At 42.5% G+C, this 22,368-nt stretch overlaps 1 protein-coding gene across 3 annotated transcripts in view; it reads left to right on the top strand.

Annotated features, from left to right (window-relative positions):
- inpp5f (inositol polyphosphate-5-phosphatase F) overlaps window positions 1–20,196 on the top strand; it is a 170,335-nt gene extending 150,139 nt beyond the window's left edge. Inside the window, exons 13-20 of one of the 3 annotated variants that reach the window (XM_033033830.1) lie at window positions 5,518–5,646; window positions 7,932–8,049; window positions 11,400–11,598; window positions 13,927–13,998; window positions 14,171–14,244; window positions 14,955–15,083; window positions 16,277–16,364; window positions 17,991–19,623. In XM_033033830.1, the coding sequence (XP_032889721.1) occupies window positions 5,518–5,646; window positions 7,932–8,049; window positions 11,400–11,598; window positions 13,927–13,998; window positions 14,171–14,244; window positions 14,955–15,083; window positions 16,277–16,364; window positions 17,991–19,140 (1,959 nt within the window). In that variant the 3' untranslated portion in view covers window positions 19,141–19,623. Of the gene's footprint in view, window positions 1–5,517; window positions 5,647–7,931; window positions 8,050–11,399; window positions 11,599–13,926; window positions 13,999–14,170; window positions 14,245–14,954; window positions 15,084–16,276; window positions 16,365–17,990 lie in introns of all 3 variants that reach the window. The other 2 variants (XM_033033832.1, XM_033033831.1) reach the window with 2 other exon arrangements.
- The last annotated feature ends 2,172 nt before the right edge of the window (window positions 20,197–22,368 follow it).

The following is a 22,368-nucleotide window of genomic DNA, read 5'->3' as shown; positions in this document are numbered from 1 at the left end:
GTAGCTCACAATGGTTTGGTTAACATTCAGGAATCTCTATGCATGTCACATCATGAATATTACTGAAGAACGGTCTTGACCCGAAATATAATCTATACCATTTCTCCAGAGCTGCTGCCTAACCTACTGAGTTACTCCAGCACTCTGTGACATGTCACCGATCCATGTTCTCCACAGATGCTGCCTGACTCACTGAGTTACTCCAGCACTCTGTGACATGTCACCTATCCATGTTCTCCACAGATGCTGCCTCACTCACTGAGTTACTCCAGCACTCTGTGACATGTCACTTATCCATGTTCTCCACAGATGCTGCCTGACTCGCTGAGTTACTCCAGCACTCTGAAACGTCGCCTATTCATATTCTCCGCAGATGCTTCCTGACCCACTGAGTTACTCCAGCACTTTGTGACTATTTTCCCTTCACCCATCTGCCCAAACCCACTCTCCCCCCTCCTTTCCTATGTTCCTTTCCACCCATAAACCTCTCTCTGCCTTTACATTTCACTCCTCTTTCAAATCTGCTCTACTTATCTACATGCATTTTTCTTCTTCACTTTTTAGTCATAGAGTGATGCAGTGTGGAAACAGGCCCTTCAGCCCAACTTGCCCACACCGACCGACATGTCCCATCTAAATAGTCCCACTCACACCCGTTTGGCCCATATCCATCTAAATCTGTCCTATCCATGTACGTGTCCAAATGTCTCTTAAACATTAGGATAGTCCCAGCCTTAACTACCTCCTCTGGCAACTCGTTACATGCACCCAGCACCCTTTGTGTGAAAAAGCTACCTCTCAGGTTCCTGTTAATTTCTGAAATATTGGTCATAAATTTGGTGCAAAAATGCTCCAAAATAAGGATCAGAATACATCAGAGAGCATCTAAAACCCCTGAGCTTCCAGGGCCCTTAAGCGGGCCCTGGACCCTGAAGCGGGCCCTGGACCCTGGCATCGAGGGACTTCACGCTTTGAGCTCGCGATGTGCGCAACGCGCACATTATTTCACATGGTACACAAAAATGCTGGAGAAACTCAGCGGGTGCAACAGCATCTATGGAGCGAAGGAAATAGGCAACGTTTCGGGCCGAAACCCTTCTTCAGACTGATCACATTACGATTTTTGTAATCCTATCATGCCACCCCCCTTTTTGAAAAGCTTCGTATGGGCCTGAGTCAGAGTAAACATGTTTCAGCCAGGAAGCATGTAACTAGTGGAGTGTCTCAAGGATCAGTTATCTGAATTATTTATGATTTATATAAACGATCTTGAGGAGGAGGCAGGATATAAAGCATCGAAGTTTGCAGAATGACTAACTAGATATTGTTTGGTGGAGTAAGTGGGCGATAATTTGGCAAATGTAGTTTGATGCTGGAAAATGAGACATCCTTTTGCGAGATGAATCTAAAGGCACATTGGTGTTTAAATGGAGCTAGATTGCAAAAGGGCAAAGTACTGAAGGATGAATCTCCAAAAAAAAATAGGCAGTTGCAGCAAGTGGTTAGAAAATTGTGGCATATTGGCATTTATTGCAAGGAGGTTGGAGTTTAGAAACAGAAAGTTGTATTACAAATACTGGTGAGGCTATATCTGAATACTGTTCAATTTTGGTCCTTTATGTTAGAAGGTGTATACTGGCATTGGAGACATTTCAAAAGCGAATCATCACTAATTCCAAGTGCAAGATTTGTCCCATCATAAGGAGCTAAATAACTTTGATTGCTATCGTTTGGAATTGAGAAGAAGGCTGGGTGACCTTATTGAAACATGTCCTGAGGGGATATGACAGGGTAGACGTTGACATGTTTCTACTCAAGGGAGAAATTCGAAGAAGGGGACATGGTTCTAAGATGAGGGATGGCCATTTAAAACTAACGTGTCCAGGAACTTCTCACCGAGGGTGGCTGATCTCTGGATTGCTCTACCACGTAGGGATGTAGAGGCTTGGTCATTGGTGGTATTTAATGGGGAAACGCTTTTGAAAGATCAGGGTGTTTTGGCCAATTGAGAACTTGCACAGAAGTGATGCAGTGTATGGTGAATCAGCTAGGTCTGGTGTGGCAAGCTTGAGGGGCCTCAGTGGCCTCGCCGTTTCTATCTCATGTTCTTAATCAACGTCCTGGGACTCTCTCCCCAGCTGCATTGTAGGCGCACCCTCACCAGAAGGACTGCAGTTATACAACGGGATGTCTGACCACCACCCATTTCTCAAAGACAATTGCGGATGGGCAGTACACGCTGTTCTTGCCAGTGATGTCCAGATTGGTAACATTTTTTTAAATTGCTCATATAAACATTGGATCTTCCACCTGTTTTATACAGTATCAAATTGGTAATAAAGTCTTGCATCTCTTTTTTCCGTGTTATTGCACAGATACATTCGCTCCCAGATACGTTTTAACCTGGTCAATACACAGTTCATAAGACATAGGATCGGAATTAGGCCATTCACCCCCTCGAGTCTACTCCGTCATTCAATCATGGCTGTGTATCTTTCCTTCTCCTTTTAAAAGTATCCAAATGACTTGGCCTCCACAGCCATCTGTGGCAATTAATTCCACAGATTCACCACCCTTTTAAAGAAATTGCATCTCATCTTCTTTCTAAAGGCATGTCCTTTTATCCTGAGGCTGTGTCCTGTGGTCCTAGACTCTTGCAATCTTGGAGACATCCTATCCACATCCACTCTATCTAGACCTTTCACTATTCGGTAAGTTTCAATGAGGAACCCCCTCATCCTTCTAAACTCTAGAGAGTACAGGTCCAGTGCCGTCAAATGCTCATCATATGTTAATCCAATGATCCCTGGTCCCTCCTCTGGACCCTCTCCAACGCAGGCACATCTTTCCTCTGATATCGGGCCCAAAACTGCTCACAATACTCCACCTGCAGTCTGACCAATGCCTTCTGAAGCCTCGGCATTACATCCTTGTTCTTGAACAGAGGGTGTTGAACTGAGTCGAGTGAAGTAAGGTTGGGTTTCAAGAGTCTGTTGTGTGATATGTCCGTGAAATGGTGGTATGCTTGCACAGTTAATTTTATAGCTGTGACATATTGACCATTTGTCAGGTGGTAATGCCATTTATCAGAGCATAATTTGTATTAATCCTTGCAGATTACTTTTCACGGACAGGCTGGGAAAGTTATTGCAAGATGAAGTTATTGCAAGACGGAGAACCAGGGCAAAACAAATTATTTACTCATGTAGCTGACTGCAATGTCATAAATTAGTGCATGCTGTCTGACAGCGGATCAACACCGATTAAAGCAGCACATTCACAGTTGGATAAGGTCATTATAGCTGAGGCTACCTGAACAATGTAGGCAAACGTTGAATAAATCCTAGCCTAAAAGGAGTATAAATTGGGGGGAAAGTAAATGAAATCTGAGGGCCTTGAGGCAGTGCAGCGTAGGTTCACAAGATTGATCCCTGGGATGGCGGATTGTCATATGAGGAAAGATTGAAAAGACTAGGTTTGCATTCACTGGAGTTTAGAAGGATGAGGGGGTATCTTATAGAAACATATAAAATTATAAAAGAACTGGACAAGCTAGATGCAGGAAAAATGTTCCCAATATTGGGCGAGTCCAGAACCAGGGGCCACAGTCTTAGAATAAAGGGGAGGCCATTTAAGACTGAGGTGAGAAGAAACTTTTTCACCCAAAGAGTTGTAAATTTGTGGAATTCCCAGCCACAGAGGGCAGTGGAGACCAAATCACTGGATGGATTTAAGAGAGAGTTAGATAGAGCTCCATGGGCTAGTAGAATCATGGGATATGGGGAGAAGGTTATTGATTGGGAACGATCAGCCATGATCACAATGAATGGCGGTGCTGGCTCAAAGGGCCGAATGGCCTCCTCCTGCACCTATTTTCTATGTTTTTATAACCTGTTGCATTTAGGCCGTCAGAGGCAGGGAATAGCAGAAGGTAATCAGTGATGCTATAAATAATTTAAAAACTCCACATTAGGACCATCATCAGGTCAACATTGCTTTGCTAGCACAGTCGCATTAAGTTGTACATTTGATTACTTGTATAATTGCATAGCTTTCCTTTCAGATTTCTTTTCTCTTTTTGTTCCATCACTACATTGAATAAATTAATCCCTTGTGAAGGATTGTGGTCATATAAATGGCACATGGTCTCCCCCCCCCCCCCCTCTGGAGATGAGAATTCACATTAACTTTAGACAACATTGAGATTATCCTCCCTGCTAGTCTTGGGGAGAGCCATTTCTTTCCCCATTTGGAGTGGATATGGGCCTATTTCAACGAGCTGACTTAAATAAAGCATTAAATATTGATATCCAACCATTGCTTCAAATTTGTTGGGAAACGGAGGGAAGGGTGGGACGAAATGGGGAATAGAAAAGTCTGCTTGAAACTTCATATTGTACTGGAGTAGGTAGAAGATCCATTCCTGATGCTGACATTGGACTCATTGGCCATCAGTCTGAAGAAGGGTCTCGACCCGAAACTTTACCCATTCCTACTCTCCAGAGGTGCTGCCTGTCCCGCTGAGGTACTCCAGCATTTTGTGTCTACCGCAGACATTAGACTCGCTGCCCTGTAATTACCTGGCTTATTCCTATTGCCCTTCAATAAAGGAACCACATTTGCTATCCTCTAGCCATCTGGCACTTTGCCTGTGGACAGAGAAGGTTTGACCATTTCTGTCAGAACCCCAGTAATTCCCTCCCTTGCCTTCCACCTTTTCTATTGTAATTCACTTTTAAGGCCAGCAAGCCCCCCACCTTTTCTAGAATTCCACTGACCCTCCCCTGAATCCCCATCTACAACATCCTCCTTCATAATGAACACATAAAGAGGAAATCTGTCAAGTATATTTTATTTCCCCCGCCCTACATCGCCCGGCGTGGCTTTGAGTGGCCGCGGACTTGCTAGCGCCCGCCGGGGGCTTTGACCTCGACTTCGGGAGAGGAATGGAGAGCAGGGGAGAGACAAGTTTTGCCTTCCATCACAGTGAGGAGGACTCACTGTGATGGATGTTTATGTGAATTGAATTGTGTTGGTGTGTGTCTTGGTTCTTTTTTTGTATGGCTGCAGAAACCAAATTTCGTTTGAACCTCATGTGAGGTTCAAATGACAAATAAAAGGTATTGTATTGTATTGTATTCAACTTGTTTTCAAAATTACATTAAAAAAAAAAGTTTGTGTTGCTTAATAAAATAATTGCTGTGATAGTAAATACCATCAATTAGACACTCTGATGTCCTTTGACAGTCGAGTCTGAGGTCAATTGTGCTTTGTTTGGGGTGTGATGTTACGTCTTATAAAAACATAAGTTGCTGGGGAAACTCAGTGGGTCAGGCAGCACCCATGGAGGGAGTGGACAGGCGGCATTTTGGGTCAGAACTCTTCTTCCGACGATGACCCCCAAATGTTGCCTGTCCGTTCCCTCCACAGGTGCAGCCTGACCCACTGAGTTCCTCTAGCACTTTGTGCTTTGCCTCCTCACCGATAATTAAACTTGACTCCGCCATTTTTTCTCAGCTGAAGAAACTGGGAGTGATGCCGCCTGAGCAGCCGCTGCCTCCAAAGTGCTATCGGATTTATCAGATCATGTGGGCTAACAATGGAGATGTCATTAGCAGGCAGTACGCTGGGACAGCTGCTTTAAAGGTAACATTCAATCCATCCAAATGTTTGGTGGTGGTTTGCTCTCGACAGGCATCTAGTGCTCACTTCTGTTTTTATATAGTTTTATATTCCGAATTTGTGTGGAGAACTTGAGGGTTTGGCTAGATTGTGAAGCCTTGTTAACAGTTTAACTGGCTAGTTCAGTTCTACAATATTACAATGCAGCTGTTGCCACACTCCTTATAACCGCAGGCTACATGTCACTGTGGCCCAATTGAATTTACTGAACAGTACGACATTGTACCCATTTGTTAAAGACCATAAGACAGGAGAAGAATTAGGCCAATTGGCTCATCAAGTCTGCTCCGTCATTCGATCATGGCTGATTTATTTTTCCCGCTCAATCCTATTCTCTTGCCATCTCCCCTGTAACCTTTGATGCCCTTACTAATCATGAACCCATCAGTTGGGGCAATTTCTAAGGCGAGAGGCATTCTGGGTAAGCATTGACGGCTTGTTTCCAATATAAACTTGAAAGACAATAGTGTTGTGGAAATTACAAACTGCCTTGATTGCGCGAGGGGCTAAGTACAGTATTGTTTACGTAAGTGTGAGTTGTGTAAGTCGGGTGAGTGTCTGTAGTAGCTCAGCTAGACTTTTCTGACAGCAGGTCAGACACCAAGAAGAGCCAGAGCAATAGTTCAGTGTCCATCTCCCCTGACTGTCAGTCTTGAGAAGGGTCTCGACCGGAAACATCAGGCATTCCTCTCCAGAGATGCTGCCTGTCCTGCTGAGTTACTCCAGCACTTTCAGATCATAAGGGATAGAGATAGATTTAGACCATTCGGCCCATCAAGTCTACTGCGCCATTCAGTCATGGCTGATCTATCTCTCCCTCCTAACCCCATTCCCCTGCCTTCTCCCCATAACCTCTGACAACTGTACTAATCAAGAATCTATCTCTGCCTTAAATATATCCATTGACTTTGCCTCTACAGCCGTCTGTGGCAAAGAATTCCACAGATTCACCACCCTCTGACTAAAGAAATTCTTCCTCATCTCCTTCCTAAAAGAACTTTTTGTCTATCTTCATCATAAAGATCATCATCACCTGCAGGTATCTCCGGTCACGTTGCACAACATGTGTAGGGGTACGATCCTTCATCTTTGTTGCTCTAAATCCAGAAACCTTTTAATCAACGTCATTGTGGGAGAACCTTCACTAGAAGGGCATTAGTGGTTAAAGGGTGACTTGGCACAACCTTCTCCCTGACATTTAGGGATGGTCAATAAATGTCGGCTGTTGCGGCAAGACCCACCTCCCAGCTGTGGTCTGGGAAAACACGGCAGTGTGAAAGTGAGAACAAATGTTATGGAGGAGATGAGAGTGGAGCAGTGGAGGGAACGAAGGGGATGACTGGCAAGACTGATGACCAAGGTGGATCAAGTGACTTTGCTTTTGTTGCTATCTAAAAATGAACCACTTGAGTCTTCACTTCTAACTTCCTGGGCAGCTTGGTACGAGATGAGTTTTGGGCAACTAGTGATCAGTATAATGTCAGATCTAATGATTTCCATTAGGGTTGACATGTAGGTTGGGGATTCATCACGGGCCCTGTCCAGGGGCGGGAGACTTTGTTTCTGCTGAGGTAGAAACACCAGGTTGACAGCTGTAAACTCAATGAAACTGTGCCTAGTGTTTCCTCAATGTCTCCAAGGAAGGAGATCGGCAGAGGTGGGAACGAGTGGATAGACACAATTCTGGAGTACTCAGTGGGTCGGGCAGCATCTCTGGAGAAAATGGATAGGTGACGATTTTGATTGGGACCCTTCTTCAGACTGATTGTAGTGAGGGGCGGGGACTGGAAGCAAGAAAAGTCCAAGACAGATCAGAGCCGGCAGCAGATGACCTCGGGCAGAGGTGTGCACTGAGAGGCTGATTGTTGGCAAGTGATGGCGTGATCTATTTGATGTATATGATGGTGGAATTGGTCCCTGAGATAAGCTGCTTTCGGTCACTGTCACTCATTCTAATTGCCCTTTAATTTTCCTTGCAAAGAGGAGGAATTTAACACGAATCAAGAACAAATCTTGGTTGTCATTCATAAACCAATTCCGAACAGATTATACTAAGTTGTGAACATGAACCAAGTGCTGTGTGTATTGGTCTTGAAGTTTTAAACTCAAAACTTAAGCAAAGATTTGAGTTTAAAACTTCAAGACCAATACACACAAATCTGAAGTTAGCAAATCTGGTTTTGTTAATTTTGGAACTGACCCAACCAACAGAGTGAGTGTTATGTTCTTCCTGCCCTCTTTAATGGTAGGGTGACTTCACAAGAACTGGAGAACGAAAGCTTGCAGGAATGATGAAAGATGGTTATAATTCTGCCAATCGGTATTACCTCAATCGGTTCCGTGATGCATACAGACAGGCGGTCATAGGTAAGAGACAATACATAAATCCTGATGTGTAATGAAAAATGCAAAGGTAATTCTGTTTGTGTGTATTTCCTCTGGGTCTCTTAATCTTCTTCAGCAAAGAAGTCTGATTCTGGAGCAGGGGACAATTTAAAAGTCCTTGTTCAGATTATCAGAAGTAAAATACATTTCTATTTTGCGCACACAATTAACCATAGGCATAATTCTTAACACTATATAATGTTCATGGGAGATATTTACAATGCATTATCACAGTTATATAGTGTGGAAACAGGCCCAACTTGCCCACACCGGCCACCATGTCTCAGCTACACCAGTCCCACTTGCCAGCATTTGGTCCATATCCCTCCACTCCCTGCACATCCATCTGCGTATATAAAAGCCTCTTAAATGCTGCTATCGCTCTCAGCCATCCACCACCACCCTTGGCAGTTTCTTCCGAGCACCCACCACTGTCGATATTAAAAATAAATATGGCGTGCACATCTCCTATGAACTTTACCCCTCCCATTGTAAAGCTAAACCCTCATGTCTTTGACAATTTCCCCTGGGGAAAAGGGCTCTGACTGTCTACCCTATTTATGTTTCTCATTTTATATACTTGTATCGGGTCTCATCTTAACCTCTAACATTCGAGTGAAAACAATCCAAACTTGTCCAATCTCTCCTTGTAGGTAATACTCCCTAATCTAGGCAGCATTGAGGCAGCATAATGGTAGAGTTGCTGCCTTACAGTGCCAGTGACCTGGGTTTGATCCTGACTATGGGTACTGTTTCTCCATGGAGTCTGCCGATTCTCCCTGTGACTGCGTGGGTTTTCTCTAAGTGCTCCGGGTTCCTCCCAAACTCCAAAGACGTTCAGGTTTGTCGGTTAATTGGCTTTGGTCAAGTTGTAAGTTGTCCCTAGTGTGTAGGATAGTGTACAGGGTAATCGCTGGTCGTGAGGTCTCGGTGGGGCAAAGGGCCTGTTTCTATGCTGTATCGCTGCAGTCTAAAGTTATTCTGGTAAACCTCCTTTACACCTCCTCCAAAACTTCACATCCATCCTGTAATGGGGCGACCAGACCTTCATGTATAATTGGTTAAAACCGCTAAATGGGCTATGATCTCATCTTTTAGTTAGTGGGTTTTATTCCTTTCTTGCTTCTTTCCTGTAACTTAGTCAATAGTCTGAGCCATCAGTTCTCAAGGCAGCTTGACAATCTATTTCCAGAGTCATGTAACACTGATCTATAGTTGCTCACCACTGTGAATCATGAATCTTGCCGTCCACTGTGGCAGCATGGTCGGATGTAAAACTGCCCAAACCCCTCTGATTCCAATATATTGATTTACTAGTTGGGACGCAAGTAGAAATTGAGAATCAAAATAAAAATATAATATGTTCAAAAGGGGACTGCAGATGCTGGAATATCAAAGGAATATCAGTCTGAAGAAGGGTTTCGGCCCGAAACGTCGCCTATTTCCTTCGCTCCATAGATGCTGCTGCACCCGCTGAGTTTCCCCAGCAATTTTGTGTACCTACAAATATAATATGCCTAGCAGGTAAGAAAACATTTAATAGAACAGAACTGAGAGGTCTTCGAGCTGAAACAGAAACCACCCCTATCCACAGATGCTGCATGACTTGCTGAATGTTTCTAGTACATTGTTTTCATGTCTCCCCAAAGCCTATACCATCATGGCAGATCCTCTACCTTAAGACCACTTTTCTGCACAATTCCTTTACCGTGATTTCTCTTAAAGGCAAACAAAATATCAGTTTGGGTCTTGAAGCGATTGGGCAACTAAGCATCCATGCCCCCTTGAAATGGAGAGATTCAATGATGTGCAATTGTAAATAAAGGAATAAAGTGAATAACCACTTAACCTGGGACTATTTCTTAAATTCTAGATTGATAGTTGGGAAATAGCCTGCTGGCTCATCCATATTAATTTTGGAAATTTGTTTTCTTTACCCTCTGCATATGAGACTGCATTTGTCACTTTTTCCCCATTATTCAGTATCCAACTATTTTTTGTTTAAGTAATTGTTACCTTAACTACTCAGGAATTCCCTCTGCCCTCTCCACACCTTCCCTTCGGCAGACTAGAAAATATTTTCCTCTCACTTTTATATTTCAGGTAAAGGGTTATCGACCTATCCCCACTGCTGCTGCCTGGCTGTATGCTTGCAGAATTTTCTGTTATTATTCCAAATTTCCAGCATCTGCAAATTTTGGCTTCAATTCCTTTTCGTTTTTCTATTCTTAAGCATTTTGTTATTGTGCATCGAGTGCATACAGCAGCGGATAGAGATATAGATGAAACATCTAGTGCTAAATTATTTATAAGATGTACTAATATTTAATCTGCTGTGGCTCGATGCACTGGGGAGAATAGATAGTCTGGATGCATCAGCCAGAGTAAAGTTGGAGGACAGTGTGAGTGGGGCTAGCACAATCTCAGCTTCTGCATCAATACATGTCAAATATTTCATTTCTACTACAGGCATTCACATATTCTCATTATTGGATCGATCTTGTATTTCATTTTTTACTGTAAGCCTGGTGCACAATAATGACAATCTTCAAAGCAGTAGTGGTGCTGTAACATTGCTGATGAACATCATTGAGGCATAACGTTCCTCAAACTGGAGCAATGTATTCAAAAATTACTCTTACTCTTTCCAAATTTCACAGGCAAAATTGGTAGGAACATGTCTAGATTAGATAATATGTAAGACATTTTATAAGAGTTTCCTGTTTAAACTCTCAACCTCCTTGAAGCATAATTTTTTAGTGTTCTTGTTATTTACCCCAGGGACGATTTGATTTAGTTGAGTTTAGAGATACAGTGTCTTTCGGCTCACCGGGTCCGTGCTGACCAACGATCACCTGTACACTAGTTCTATCCTACACATTTGGGGCCATTTACAGAAGCCAAATTGACCTACAAACCTGCATGTTCTTGGAATGTGGGAAGAAATCGGAGCACCCAGAGAAAACCTACTCAGTCACAGGGAGAACATGCAAACTCTGTATCGACAGCGCCCCTAGTCAGAATCGAACCCGGGACCGCTGGTGCTGTCAGACAGCAATTCTACCGCAGTGTCACTGTGCCGCAAGGCAGGAAGCATTGCACGAACAGACTCAGAGGAGCCACCAGGAACAGTTCCGCTTCCTCTTTAATATATTTGACAATAGAATCAAGAATTCAAGATCTGTCTTGATCGTTGTTATTAGCTTTGTTAATGAATATTGATTTGTCTGCCCTGATGATCCTTATGCATGACTTCTAATATATATTCCTTGCTGGGTCTGTACTTTGTTAAATTGTATTTGTGGTTGCGCATAATGTTGCTGTTTAATTAGATCCAATGCAGGGCATCCCAGTGACTGAAGATCTCTACTCCATCTTCAGCAAGGAGAAAGAACATGAAGCCTTACACAAACGGAATCGGAGGAGCCACCAAGAGCAGATCAGCTTCCTCTTGCAAAATTACATGAAACTATTGTTACCAGACAATGAGAAATTCCACGGGGGCTGGTCTCTGATAGATTGCGATCCAAGGTGTGTAATCACAAAATACATCCATCGGCAATTCTTCATTCCAGGGAATTAAATATTGATGAATTGCAAACTGCATTTCTTGATTGGATGCGGAAAGTAGCAGCAGAGCAATCTAAAATGGTTTAATCTACACGGCAAAGCAAAATTGATGGCTGAGTTAGTTACTCGAAGGCTGAATTTTTAATGAAAGTTAAAAGTGGCCTTTAGCCCTGTGGTGATGTGCTTGGAATAATATTGAGGCTGAGTTATGTCCTGAAAGAGTGTGTTGTTAAAGAAAATTGAGAATGAAATTCATCATAAATTTGTTGAAATGAAAAGCCAAATTTTAGATTGAGAAAAGAATAGGTGATTAAAAACAATAGTTTGATTGGAATATCAGAAGAAAACACATTTTGACTGATGTGTGCTTTTGTTTTACTACCACAACTTTGTTTTCTTATCCGTGGAATTGAAGATGCAGTTTTCTAGTCTTTTTATGGTGATGTTGCACATCAAATGTATCAGAATGGATTTTTAGCTATTTGAGAATTAACGTTGCAACAAGATTTTTACCATTAGCAGCTAAATCTATCTTTTTCTTTCACCTGTAGTTGTGCATTGAGACATTACATCCATAGGGGCATAGTTAATCGTACAGCATGGAAACTGGCCTGGCCCGGCCCACCACACCCATGCCAATATTTTTGCCCACATACACTAATCCCTTTTTCCTACGTTACTTTCATATTCTTCTCTGCCTTGCATATACAAGTGACTGTCTAAATGCCTGAATATAATAATTGTATCTGGTTCCACTAGCTCCTCTGGCATATTCCATATACAACAATAAATATTCATTTATCCTCTCACTAAAAACCAATGCCCTTTTATTGTTTATTCCCTCTCCCTGGGGAATCAGATTCTGATTATCTCCCCAATCTCAGCCCCTCATAATTTTCTACACTTCTATTAGATCATCCCTCTGCCTCCTTCATTTCAGGGAAAATGAATCCAGCCTATCCAATCTCTTCCCATAACAAAAGCCATGCAATCCAGGCAGCATGCTCCCCTCCCATCAGTGCAGTCATGTCCATCCTGCAGGTGTTGATCGGAGCGACACACACACACACCACTCCGGGGGTTATTGTTCATTGCACTTTAGCATTATAGTAATAATAACAAATGTTACAATTACTTGGATATCTCTTGCATTGCCAATCTGAGCTTCTGTTGGAGCTGATATCCTGCCGAGGTTGGCATCCTTTGTGCTATGGGACTTCGGTGGAAGCTTTGCACTAATGGAGCCAGAACATGTTGATAAATCCATCGGGGTTGATGACCTACAGTGGCCAGCTGAGCTCCGCTATCGACCAAGGCTGTGCTTTGATTCCAAGTCCTCTGATTAGGACAACCTGGCTCTTTGCAGCTATTTGGGTTCTGGGGCAGTGTGCCAACAATGGATTTCACTTTGATTGGAACTAATCGAAGTAAAGCATGCCTACTTAAAATTAAATGCTGAACTAACTGTATAAAATGTTCTTATGGTTTTTAAATCATGGTTATTTTTAATGAATAATTTGTGCCTAAGTAAAAGTTCAGGTTTGGCACTGGTTTTCATTGTGTTTGGAGTGGAATGGATCTCAATGGCTAAGAATGGAGAAGGATGAGAGAAGCCTGTGGCAGGCCTAAGACCATTGTTTACCTTTCACACTCGGCTTGCGCTTTAAGTGACTATTAACGACCATGGCTGTTTGTCTGCCTGTCCGTAAAGAGTCCTTCAGTGCGCCACTGATTTTGAAGCACATAGTTGAAGGCCGGCGCAGCGGTAGAGTTGCTGCCTTACAATGCAAGAGACCTGGGTTCAATCCTCACTATGGGTGCTGTCTGTACGGCGCTGTGACCACGTGGGTTTTCTCAGTGTGCTCCAGTTTCCTCCCATACTCCAAAGACATACAGGTTTGTAGGTTAATTGGCTTCTGCAAATTGTCCCAAATGTGCAGGATAGTGCTAGTGTACAGGGTGATTGCTGGTCGGCATGGACTCGACGGGGCTAAAGGGTTTGTTCCCACACTGTATCTCTAGTGTAGTCTAGTTGAGAGAGGGATGGGGTTTCTTTGCTCTTTAGATCAATGGTGATATCCACAATTGTAATAAGTAGAGTTGATTTATTTATTGTATTATTTCTAACCAGTGAATGCAAATACCTAATTTTAAAGTTTGCAATTGAATATCCCAATGAGTGAGTTTTTTCCCCAGAGTGTTCACATTTGCTAAATTAAATATTTATGTGTTTGGAAAGGACTGTTAATTCACATTTAAATTTATATTGGTTGAAAAATTATTTTGCAGCCTTATTGATGCCACTCACAGAGATGTTGATGTCCTGCTTCTCCTCTCCAATTGTGCCTACTATGTTGCCTAGTGAGTAGATGCCCAACTTGCTGAAAATCATTCTCTGCTTCCATAGACGGTTAAACGAATAAATTGCACAACCATTTTGTTTACTAAATTGCCAACAAGTGACATTGTTTTAGTCGGTTCACTTGTGCATTTGGTTGGCTTGTAATCCGGCACGTGTTCTCTCTCTTGGCAGCTATGATGATGAAGTTGAAAAAGTGAACCAGTATCAGAGACTCAACTTGGAGGATTTGGAGAGGATTGAAATCGGTACGTTTGTCTTCATGTTGTTGACTGATTGCCATTGCTGCTTTCTGTGATGAATGTACAGGTTTATTTGGCAGCTTCCAGTGCCTGAAATGGAAACAACCATTTCGGAATTAAAAAGAAGGAAAGATGTATCTGGTGGTGGGATGTCATTGAAGATGACAGAGGTTCATCTGTTGAATGTGGAGGCCAGTGAGATGAAAACTGGACACCAGGGAAACTTCGCCCTTGCCCTCTGCAGGAGAAGTGCAGGAAATATGAGATGCTGTTGAGGATTCTGTCAACTTCTTCCAGAACTGTGGATTACCCTCTTCCACTGTTGATAGAGCCTCAACTGCATCTCATGGTCCAGTGTGTAGGGAGGAACTGCAGAGGCTGGTTTAAACTGAAGACAGATACAAAAAGCTGGATTAACTCAAGGCAGCATCTCTGAAGAAATGAAATAGTTAACGTTTCAGGTCTGAAGAAGGGTCTCGATCTGACACGTCACCTATTCCTTCTCTCCAGAGATGCTGCCTAACCCGCTGAGTTTCTCCAGCTTATTGTGTCTGTTCTCATTGTCAAGGGTACAGTTATAACAAAGCTTGGATTTACTCTAGAGGGAGTGGGGGGAATGATTAAGATAGTGACTTTATTATACAAAAGCATTGATTTTCTGTATTGTAATCTGTAGCAATGAAGATACATTTTGTCATGGTTTGTTTTACATAAAGGACCAGAGCCCACTTTATTTGGGAAGCCCAAGTTTAATTGTATGAGACTCCATTACAAGCACAACGGAATTAGCGGGTACTTCCACACATTGAGAGCTGTGACTCGAAACCCTGAAGAAGATGGAAAAGGTAAAGCACTTCTGTTCCAAAACAAAATGCTGTACTTGTTTAGTTGTTTCATTGTTGTAGTGGCAGCTGTATAAGAGATGTTCCACAAGTGTATGTACATCAAAAATGTTTGTTCACTATTCCTAATTGCATCACTCTGCAGATCGTTAAACATTACCACAATTTTTAGTTGGCGTTTTTAATCTATAATAATCAGCAATGCTTAAAATACAAGTAAAGGCAGTCTTACTGTAACATCCACACCAAAATTCTACATGCAGTAAAAAACATTCTGCACGTTTGAGATGCATAGGAGTTGATTTCTATCTGGATCTCAACTGATATTCAGTAGGAATTCCATCTTTCAGTTATCCTATATTAGAAATTGTTTAATGTTCAAATCAACCTGTGTATTTATAACAAGTTACACACAAAAAGCTGGAGTAACTCAGCGAGACAGGCAGCATCTCTGGAGAGAAGGAATGGGTGACGTTTCCGATTGAGACCCTTCTTTAGACAGACTGCAATAACGTTACAAATCCACACTTGCAGTTCTGGGGCCAATACTGAGTGGATATTGCTCTAAGTGAGGTGTTAGGAATGAGGGAATTCATGTAAATCTTTATCAATACAGTTAATAGGGCCACGGATTTATCATTTCCAGTGTTCATTATAAATGTGATTTTTTTGGGGGGGGCTAATCTCAACTGGGGCCTTGCTGAGGAGGTGTGGAGGGCAGGGGGAGAAATGAGAGAAACTGCTCTAAGTTCCTGGGCTTGAAGTTAACAAAAGATTCAGAATTCTTCGTCATTACTGCTCATGTCCACATATAGGCACTGGATGAGACCAAATTCGTTCTTGACTGCATTAAGTAGTTTATTGAGATACCATCCAATAAATAACTGAATTAACCATAACTAATCTACAGATTCTGAGGAAAGGGTTTCACTCCAGTTTCTCACCTGCAATGGTTGCACGTTCCATGATTTCTCCAGAAACCTCAACCAGTTCATTCAGTGAGATGCCAATGAGTATAGATCAAGAGAGTCTGGCTTTGATGTAAGGAGACAAGATTTATGCTGTGCCCATCAGTGTGTGCATGAATGACATACACTTGGGGAAAGGCCTGTGGGCTTTGCAATCATGGTGAGCAAGAAATCAATGCCTTCAGAAATAAGATGGCGATGATAATTATCTTTTTAATTGGTTTGCAGACACCCTACAGTGCATTGCAGAAATGTTGCAGCTTACAAAGCAGGGCCTTGGAATAGATGTGCCAATTCTGGAGAAGAAGTTGGAGAGGTGAGGTGTTACTGTCTTGCTCAAGATGCCTGTGTGATTGGGTAGAAACACAAAGGGGATCATTTGAAATGCCTCTATATTAATGGCTGAGGCACAGAGAGACTGCTGAACTACTTTCATTTAAAAAGTCTCAAATGCCTCTTTAAGCTACTGTTTAGCACTATATCCAGTACTCCGTACCTCATTCTTTGCAATAACTTTCAGTTGGAGCCATTGATCAAACCTCAACAAATTGTCATTCTAAAGTACCAAAAGTGGATTAAAAATGATATCTGTTTTGCAAAGCTCTATTTTTAATTTGAAGTTCAGTCAGAATTGAAATCTTGTTTTTTTTATTTGAGTATTCCTTGGATTTAAAAAACAACTCAATTTAAAAACTATTTCTCATATTTTTTTTATTAAACTTCTCATCCATTTTTTCATAGTCTGGCTCCTCCTTATTTCTGCTTTCAAACAAAAGTGCTAAAGTAACAGTGTGTCAGGCAGTATCCCTGGGGACATGGATAGGTTTTGGGTCGGGACCATTTTTCAGACTAAGTGGGAGTGAAAGTGAAGAGGTAGGAGTGGGCCTAAGTCTATGGGAAATAGGTGGATACAGGTGAGAAGGGTTTGATTGGTAGATGGGTGGATAAATCCCAGAGATGAAAAGAAGACAAAAGGTGGTGTGAGGTGAGAATTGGAGTGAGAGGTGAAGCCAGAGGAAGGGATATAACGAGAAAACGGGGGTGAGATAGTGGGAGAAATGAGTGCGTGTCTGTGCGTGGCACAGGGAAGGGGGTGGGGGTGGGGAATGTGCTGAGGAAGCTAAAATTGGAGAATTCAATGTTCAGGCCATTGGGTTGTAAACTCCCCCATTGGAATATGAGGTGCTAATCTCAATTTTGTGTGTGACCTCACTCTGGCAATGGAGAAGGCCCAGAACAGAGGTTGATATGGGAAGGAGAGTTAAGATGGTTAGTGACTGGGAGATCCAGCAGACCAAGGTGGACCGAGAGCAAGTGTTTGGCAGAACGTGCACACTCGTGTTCTGTCCTTGCTTCCACTCACAGCAATGCTTTCAGATCAACCTCCAATGTTATTTGATAATAGTCACACTAAGTAGTGTCTGGTGTAAAATGTTAAGCTAAATTAGCTTCTGAGCCAGCACACTGTGAGGGTAACTTCTATTGTTGTTTGTCATTGAAGTACGTCTACCTTTAGCTAGCACCTTTGTTCTCCAGGGCTACCTACTTTTCAACACATTTTGGCCTGCAGAGTAGGTAGCATTGTGCTGGCGGTGATGTTTATTTTCTGTCACTCCCTGTTGCCAGGTTCAGTTGCGTCCTCACAAATACTTTTTACAATCTTGGTTGAAAATCAACATATTATTAAAGCACTTCACAATACGCAGACTGAATTGCAGGTAGACAGCCTTGTTTAATTACAATCATGCCTCACTTGAAAGAAGCTCAATTAAGCAGCTGTCAAGTGGTTACAGTAATTTCTCCCAACCCACAACTGCGTTTAGACTAACATTCAGGCTCATTTACTCTAGCATTCAAGTCATGAAGCATTTACTCTTTTTTGCAGTGTTACCCAAGTAAAATCTTTCAAAGGCGAATGACTGAATTCCATGTTATTTTGCAGGAAGCGCAGTAAGCCACATGAAGACATCCTTGGGATTCATTCCAAAAGTCGAGTAACAAGCAATACAAGCTTAACCCAAGGCAAGAACTTTCTTATCAACAAGTTTTCTTCCTTTAACCAGAAAGTCAAACAAACCAAATCCAATGTGACCATTGGAAATTTGCGGAAACTGGGCAACTTTTCAAAACCGGACGTCAAGGTTAATTTCTTAAAACCAAATCTACGGGTGAACCTGTGGAAATCGGACAGTAGTCTGGGGAGCTTGGATTCCCCTGTGGCTGTCAAAGAGGAAACTGATTCGGATCTTGAGATCTCTTCTGATACGGACTCTTATGAATCTGATGGCTATCTCTCCAATTCCAAATCAGATGAAGAATGCCAGCTCTCGGACGCTGAAGATGTCGGACAGTGCGACTACGTGCTTCCCAGCTGCGGCATTGTCGCCACTGGACCTCGTTCACGGTTAAGCAGCCGATCACATTCGATCGGCAGCACAGATTTTAATATTCCACACAATACTTCAGAAATCCACTTAACTCAGAATAATCCTGAACACCAGGGTGAAGTTCTGATAAATGCACTGCCTTCTGATGCAGCGCCAACTGCTGACGAGGATGTCCTTGTTGATTTCAACACTCCCATTGACGCCTATTGTCACCAGTTTTTAGAAGATGCACAGAATAAATCTCTGGACGTTAGTGTTGCAGATCTGGATTTCCATCAGAAGCAGCAAGAACAAAGCAACAGTGGCTCTGGAGTAACATCCAACGTTAAGGCAGAAGAAACTGAGATGCATTTACCAAGACCCTCCAAGCTGGACGTATCCTCGGCTAGCTCTCGCCTACCCCTCCTTTCAGTGGAACCTCCGGACAATCCAGCCTGTGTGTCCAATCCATCTGAAGAGGAGGCTGGGTGTACAGCGTCTTCTCCTTCCCAACCAGAAGATGCAGGCAGCAGTGCTGTTTCACCATTCGCTAAGATCCGAAGTTCAATGGTCCAGGTAGCAAGCATGACCCAGGCAGGACTAATCCAGGGGGTAAACTTTGCTGTGGCAAAGGTCCAGCGAACCCCTGAAAATGTAACGGAGAGTCAGCACCCCCAGTTGAAGGAGATGTTTTCTCAGTGCCAGACAAGGATAATCCAGATTTAGCCACTGGTGGTCTCTGAACTTTGTAACCTTGACGAAGGGGAACACTTTTAAGTTATGATCCAAGACCAAAAGTCCTTTAAAATGTATCTGCAGTTTTGTATGGAGTCTTTAACAATGTGGGATTTGAGGTTTTCAAATAATCTGGGTAATCCTGGATGTTTGCATTAAGCTACTGGAGCAGCAGCTACTGAGCAGGCCAATGTGCAATATTAATTATGGTAGAATGTATTAGGCTGGTGGCAATGTAGTCGAAGTTGATGACAACTGGCTCGAACCTGCCCTGTTCCAGTTGTTTTTAATCCAAGTAAACAGGAGTTGTACACTCCACACAATTTAAGCACATGCCATACCACACACTTCAGGAGTTCCCTGTCAGTATGCATTGTAGTGAAGTGGAATGGTCAGTGGGATAATAACTTGCATCTTGCCCTAAGATTGTCTTCACTGCCATCTGAGAAAACTGCCCCCGAATTAAGTTTTTTTAAGAAAAAAAGAAAATCTTAAATCTATATTTTCATTTTATGGAACAGCATCTTTGTGCAGCAAAAGTCTATTGCAAGGACTTGAATATCTCATGGTTATTTCACGATTATAAGTATTCTAGAAATCTGAACTATTGCAAAAGGTATTTTTCTGTCTTGCACACAGAAGGAGCAAGATCCTCATGAATGTTAAAATACAAGTGGTGAAGGGGCCGGAGGGAATTTTGACTTAAACCTGATGTAGCATTAGTACAATCCTATAGACAGTGCCTGTGGTTTATCATAAATGTACTGTAGTTAGATTGTAAACATGTTATCTACAGTAGGTTCCCAATTGTCTTAATCAGCCTTCGACACAGAATTTCTAGGTGAATAAAACTGCCCATTCCTATAATTAAAATACTTGTTATTGTAACTTAAATGTTTTAATGTGCTTATTTATTCATGTTTTGTCACAGTAGTGTGGTTTCTTTGATGTGTTGAAAATAATGCACATGCTACAAAAGTAGATTTGCTCCAGTGTATTTTGACAGGAGGGATGAATATTATTTTAATTAAAAAAAGTTGAAGCAAACCATCTGTTTCCATATTTTTTTTCCAAAGTGCCAAGCATCAAAACCATTGTATTTGGTTCACGGCCATTATCCTCCCCACTGCATCTGCCAAAAATATTCATCATATAGAAACTGCTGTGTATTTGAATCATGGCAGCAATAGTGTCGGCTCAGGCAGAAACCTTTTAAAGATATCATTTAGGCTGCTGATTAATGATGATTTAATAAAATCCCTGTATCTGTGTGAACAGGTGAAGACCATTGCCTTATTTCCTCCTCCTCCTGTCAATTATTGAAATATTTACTCAGTAAACCATTTTGAAATTGTTGGTTAATCCTTTTGAATAATTCTCCTTACACGGGAGCCATGTACAAAGTCTTGATGAGTTTCACTGATTGTATTAGTCATAGATTAATACAATGTGGAAACAGGCCCTTCGGCCCAACTCCCCCACACCGGCCAACAATGTCCCGGCTACCCTAGTCCCACTTGCCTGCGCTTGGTCCATAACCCTCCAAACCTGTCCTATCCATGTACCTGTACAACTGTTTCTTAAACAATGGGATAGACCCATCCTCAACTACCTCCTCTGGCAGCTTGTTCCATACACCCACCACCCTTTGTGTGAAAAAATTACCCCTCGGATTCCTATTAAATCTTTTCCCCTTCACCTTGAACCTATGTCCTCTGGTCCTCGATTTCCCTGCTCTGGGTAAAGGACTCTGTGCATCTAGCCGATCTATTCCTCTCATGATTTTGTACACCTCTATAAGATCTCCCCTCATCCTCCTACGCTCCATGCAATAAACCCAACCTACTCAACCTCTCCCTATAGCTCAGTCCTGGCAATGTAAATCTTTTCTGAACCCTTTCAAGCTTAACAATATCTTCCCTATAACATGCTGCCCAGAACAGGACACAACATTCTAAATGCGGTCTCACCAACGTTTAAAATGCCAAAAGCCTTTCTGACCACCATATCTACCTGCGACTCGACCTTCAAGGAACCATACACCCTCTGCTCTACAACACAACCCAACCATTTACTGTGTAGGTCCTGCCCTTGTTCGACATCCCAAAATACACACGTCTCTATTAAATTCCATCAACCATTTCTCCGCCCACCTGGCCAATCGATCCAGATCCTGCTGCAATCGTTCACTACCATCTTCACTATCTGCAAAACCACTTACTTTCGTATCATCAGCAAACTTGCTAATCTTGTCCTGTATGTCTTAGATGACAAACAGTAATGGGCCCAGCATCGAACCCTGTGGCACACGACTAGTCACAGGCCTCCATTCTGAGAAGCAACCTTCCACCATCACCCCCTGCTTACTTCCATGAAGCCAATTTGCTATCCATTCAGCTACCTCTCCTTGGATCCCATGAGATCTAACCTTCCAGAGCAGCCTACCATGCGGCACCTCGTCGAACGCCTTACTAAAGTCAATGTGCACGACATCTACAGCTCTGCCTTCATCAACCTTTTTGGTCACGTCTTCAAAAAAATCAATCAGATTTGTGAGACACGACCTCCCATGTACAAAACCATGCTGACTGTCCCTAATCAGCCCTTGCCCATCCATATGCCTGTATATCCTATCCTTCAGAATACTCGCCAGTAACTTGCCAACTACAGATATTAAGCTCACCAGCCTATAGTTCCCAGCATTTACCCTGCAGCCCTTCTTGAAAAGAGGCACAACATTTGCCACCCTCCAGTCTTCTGGCACCTTTCCTACAGCCAACAATGGACCATTGTGGGCTCCACCATTCATTGGCCATCGTTGCCGTCTTGATCTGTCTTTTTTCATATCTTTCATTATTTTTTCCTATGTACCTTTTCAACTCTCGGTTCCCTCTCCCGACACTATCTGAAGAAGGGTCTTGACCTGAAATGTCACCTATTTCTTTTCTCCAGAGATGCTGCCTCACCCGCTGTGCGTCTATCTTCTGTGGAATATAATGGCGGCCAAGGAAATTGTGCTGTAGATCAAGAAAAGCTGACCTGCAACAGCTCCAATCATAATGCAAGTTCCATCCAAATGCAAAAAACAGAATGAATCAATGTTATTTGCATTTTCCCACCTGGCAACGATATACATTACACATGCATTTGTGAAGGGTTCTGCTTGTTAATTTCTGAAGTGATCTTGCAATGCAGTTCAGAAAGAAGCCTAAACGTTCC

Source organism: Amblyraja radiata, chromosome 15 (assembly GCF_010909765.2).
Source record: "Amblyraja radiata isolate CabotCenter1 chromosome 15, sAmbRad1.1.pri, whole genome shotgun sequence".
NCBI classification, from domain to species: Eukaryota; Metazoa; Chordata; class Chondrichthyes; order Rajiformes; family Rajidae; genus Amblyraja; species Amblyraja radiata.
Note: the sequence above shows the minus strand (reverse complement) of the source record. Positions and strands in the feature narration are given on the sequence as shown.